Source organism: Protobothrops mucrosquamatus, unplaced genomic scaffold (genome assembly GCF_001527695.2).
Source record: "Protobothrops mucrosquamatus isolate PMUCROS unplaced genomic scaffold, P.Mucros_1.0 scaffold885, whole genome shotgun sequence".
In the NCBI taxonomy this organism is placed as follows: Eukaryota; Metazoa; Chordata; class Lepidosauria; order Squamata; family Viperidae; genus Protobothrops; species Protobothrops mucrosquamatus.
The window spans coordinates 105,526-109,550 of record NW_015387139.1 but is presented as its reverse complement, the minus strand read 5'-3'; the positions used below and the strand labels follow the sequence as shown (position 1 = coordinate 109,550).

Sequence of the window (4,025 nt, the reverse complement as noted above, 5' to 3'; positions counted from 1 at the left end):
TTTTGTGTTGACAGCATTATATTCAGATCTGTATCTTATGTAACATTTGTTTCCAATACATATTAATGGGATTGTTGTTCAGCAAGTGAGTTTAGGACAATTCACACAGAGATACTGATGAATCATTTTCCTCTTGTTTGCAACAAGACAATGCCTTCATTTATCCTGGCCTCTCTGTGTTTAATGGGTTGGAAATTTATGTTCCATTAAAATGTAAATTTATAGAAAAGCCAAGCTTTTTACCTTTCCCTGTTCACCTGTTACCATATGCAGTATTGATTTTATACAAAGGATTAATTTGATGGAATAGAAACAGTGTCACTTATCAGTCAACAACAATTTGTGCTTCTTTTTTAGAGGTTTATCATGACCCGTTGCCATACACTTAACATTTTTCTACTGCATTTATACATTACAAAGTAACATTTCCAGATTGTTTTAGTTCTTACCAGCCAATTCTCTACCAGAAGAACACAAAACTATAGCGTTCTCTGAAAATTTCTTGAATCCAGCGTCTTATTGCCTAGGATTTTAGAAATCTCTTATCACCATTAATATAGCTATCTTCTCTGCATTTATCTAATCTTCTTTTTAAAGCATCTAGGAAATTGGCTGTTATAATAGCACAATATTCTGTAAATGATACCTGTTATCAAGCAATCTTTACTTTTTATGCGTTTTAGAACTGTTGCTCAAAGTTAACACACATATGTACGAACATATATCACACAGAGACCATAAACTGGGTGATTAACCACTTATATGGTCATCTTTCCTCCTTAGCAAAAAGCCACATTCATCTTGCTCTGTAACAAAAAGATTTTTTAAAGTCTCCTTCCCCTTCCTCCTTCCAAGATGACCTTGTTTGTCTGATGAGACCTGGAATGTGACCACTCTGCCAGATCTTATTGAGCAGCATGGACCCTGGGGAATAAGCAAGTCCCTTAGATAGCCAGGCCCTATGTCACGCAGGTCTTTGTAGATAACAACTTTGAATCGTACCAGGAGCTTATGGGTAACCAGTGCAGTTTGCATAGCAGAAATGTTACATGAGCATACCAAAGTATACTTATAATGGTCTGTAACATGCATTCTGAATCAGCTGCAGTTTTTGAGTGGTCTTCTAATCTAGGGCAGTCGTAGGCAGACTATATTACAGAGATGACTAAGGCATAAGTGAATGTGAAAAAAAAAACCCTCTCCACCCAGGAAGGAGCACAATTGGAATATTAAATGAATTTGAGTAAAAGCCCTCCTGCTAGCTAGGACTGCATTTTGAGCAGGAGTTATGTGTCCAGAAGGATTTCCAGATTGCACACCAGTTCTGTCTGGAGAATGTGTACCCATTCAGAACTATAGATGGTGTAAGGTCCCAGTCCCTTACTTGAACTTGAGATACCATGTCAATCTAATCAGATAACCCAAGCGGAGACTTCTTGATCAAGCAGCACTTTATTTGATCAAATCAAGCAGCTGGGTGGCCAACAATCTGGAATGCTGGTAGAGTTACGTCCAGAAATATCCCTTAGAAAGTTGGTAGCATTGCTTTATAAACTTTATTAGCCAATGAAAATCAGAAAACAGAGCCATTACATCATAAGAAAGACATCAATAATTCCTGTACAATCCCTTATTCCCTCCTTCAGTATATCTCATCCATGGACATGATTCTCAAGCCTGGTGCAAAAGCTGATTACAAAAAGCAAGTTAGACCAAACAATTTCACTTTGTTCCAGAACCCTTCAATGGAAAATCCAAGATTCCAAAGGAACTATCTTGTCATTGTTGAGTTCAGGCTTGTTCTCCCCCCCCCCCTTCTCCATTCCATAACCCAACAACCCTCAGGTACTGAGAGAAGCTGCAACAATATCACTTAGTAGACCTGAGGTCAAGACATACAGCTGGGTATCCTCAACATATCTATTGGTAACTGATTCTGCAATCTCATGTAAATGTTAAACAAGAGAGGCTGGGAGTCCTAGGCACAATAGCTTTGTCCTGTTGTATTAAATGGAAGTATCTCTTGAGGCAGGAGGAGAATTACTGCAATACCATTGCCTCCTACTGGGAATAAGACAATCCAGCTGGATACTATGATCAATGGTATGAAAGATCTGTTCTATGAAAGTCATACATTCAAGTAATACTGTAGCATAATGCTGTGTTCAAAATGTTTCATATACATTTGGGGCACTTCCACATGGGTTGTTAGCACTAAATCTATATTATTGTGATTCATCCTGTCTTGTTTAGCAGCTGAACAGATTTGCAATGAAATCCAGATTTTTGAAGTGGGCAGGCTGATGAGTAGTGGCATTGACAGAAAACCATAATAGGTCAACACAGGCATGGTGACTCCATCTTGAATATGCTGTAATTACATACTTGCATCCTGATCTCTGACACAATTATGTGTGTTATCATTTACATGATAATATCAATACACATAGTTCATCATTTGTGTTGAAGATGCCCATGGCAAATAAGACATTATATGATTATGGACCACCATAAACGTTTGTGCTTTTAATTGGTCTATTTTCCATTTGGTGGGGACTCTTACTTCACTTTCTGCAGATTGTCTTCAGTTGACACTGCATTTTGGTATATATTGCATCAAATAATCTGTTTTCATAACCAATACTTTGAAACCATCTTATTACAATTAAAGCACACAGTAGATCAGGAGTGTCAAACTGCTGGCCTGCAAGCTGGTTTCATCATACCGAAGCTGTGCCCACCCCATTGCCAGCAATGCAAAAAGAGTCGCGATAAGTCGCAACATGTCACGTGACGTGGCGAGTTTGACACCAGTGCAGTAGATCAAGTAGATTTGTTGAGATCAGGTGAAAATAAGTGTGGCTAATCAAAAGGAAGAACGAAAAAATCTGAGCTATTCCTGTGCCATGTGGGGAAATTATCACAGGAGTTAAACATCAATAGGTTTTATTCCTGTTATTTTATAGTTGGTGATTTGCTTAAGGCATGTTGATAGACCCACAACTGAGCGGGCATTGGAAAGAGGAAATAGCCTAGACCTTTAGATATTAATGCAATATGTAGATATACTTCCATTTCCAGATACTTATTGTTAAAATGCTATCCAAGTTAATTATTTTGTCTTCCTCTAGGATACCTACTTGGTGGTCATGTATTACGTTTATTTCATGGCCATGATGAATGCTTGACCATCGCATCTACAGAACAGAATGATTCACCACATAAGTGAGTTGCACTATAGGTTATGCATATTTTCCATCTTTAATTTCAGCTGTAAACCCAAATAGTCTTCATTCAAAAACAATGAACAAGCATTTGTGGCACATGGCACATATCAGATTGACTTTTGTTGTCATTCTTCTGTCTTGTAAACAAGACTTTCCTACAATTGTATGTAGACAGTATAATCCAAGTTAGATGCATTAGAACAACTGGCATCTCTTTCTCTTATCTATCTATCTATCTATCTATCTATCTATCTATCTATCTATCTATCTATCTATCTATCTATCTATCTATCTATCTATCATCTATGCTATCTATCTATTTATCTATCTATCTCCTACAAGAAACATATATGAACAATGTCTCCCATTCTAAACTTATTTACTCAGCAGTACATTCAATAGGAGTGTTTTTCCTAAGTAAGAACCTTCAAGTATCCTTGAAATAACATCACTGTTTACTGTCAAAAGATGAGAATACTTGGCATTGGAGATTAGCCCTGTTGGTCCTGTATCAATAGTCACATCACATGCCAAGTGCCCTCTGGCTACGCTGCATCTTGTCCTTGTTGCTTGTTCAACTGACTGTAAAGATATGAACATAATAGCAGTGAGGCAAAACAGCTGCATCTTGCCCTTTTTCCTGGGAGAAATAAAGCAAATACTATAAAGCACTGGATGGAAGCAAATGGAAAGTTAGTAAAGGGCACTGTCTGACAGACATAAAAAAAAGTATTTATCATTGCAAACTAAGATTGTCTAATCTGAGATAAGTGGTATTTGCCAGCTTGTAGTTATTGC

At 37.4% G+C, this 4,025-nt stretch overlaps 1 protein-coding gene across 1 annotated transcript in view; it reads left to right on the top strand.

The window, feature by feature from the left end:
- Window positions 1-4,025, top strand: part of LOC107290407 (ryanodine receptor 3-like) — a gene marked incomplete at its 3' end in the record, with an annotated part of 194,223 nt that overhangs the window by 85,029 nt on the left and 105,169 nt on the right. Inside the window, exon 8 of the mRNA XM_015819286.1 lies at window positions 3,132-3,225. Within this exon, the coding sequence (XP_015674772.1) occupies window positions 3,132-3,225 (94 nt within the window). The remainder of the gene's footprint in view (window positions 1-3,131; window positions 3,226-4,025) is intronic.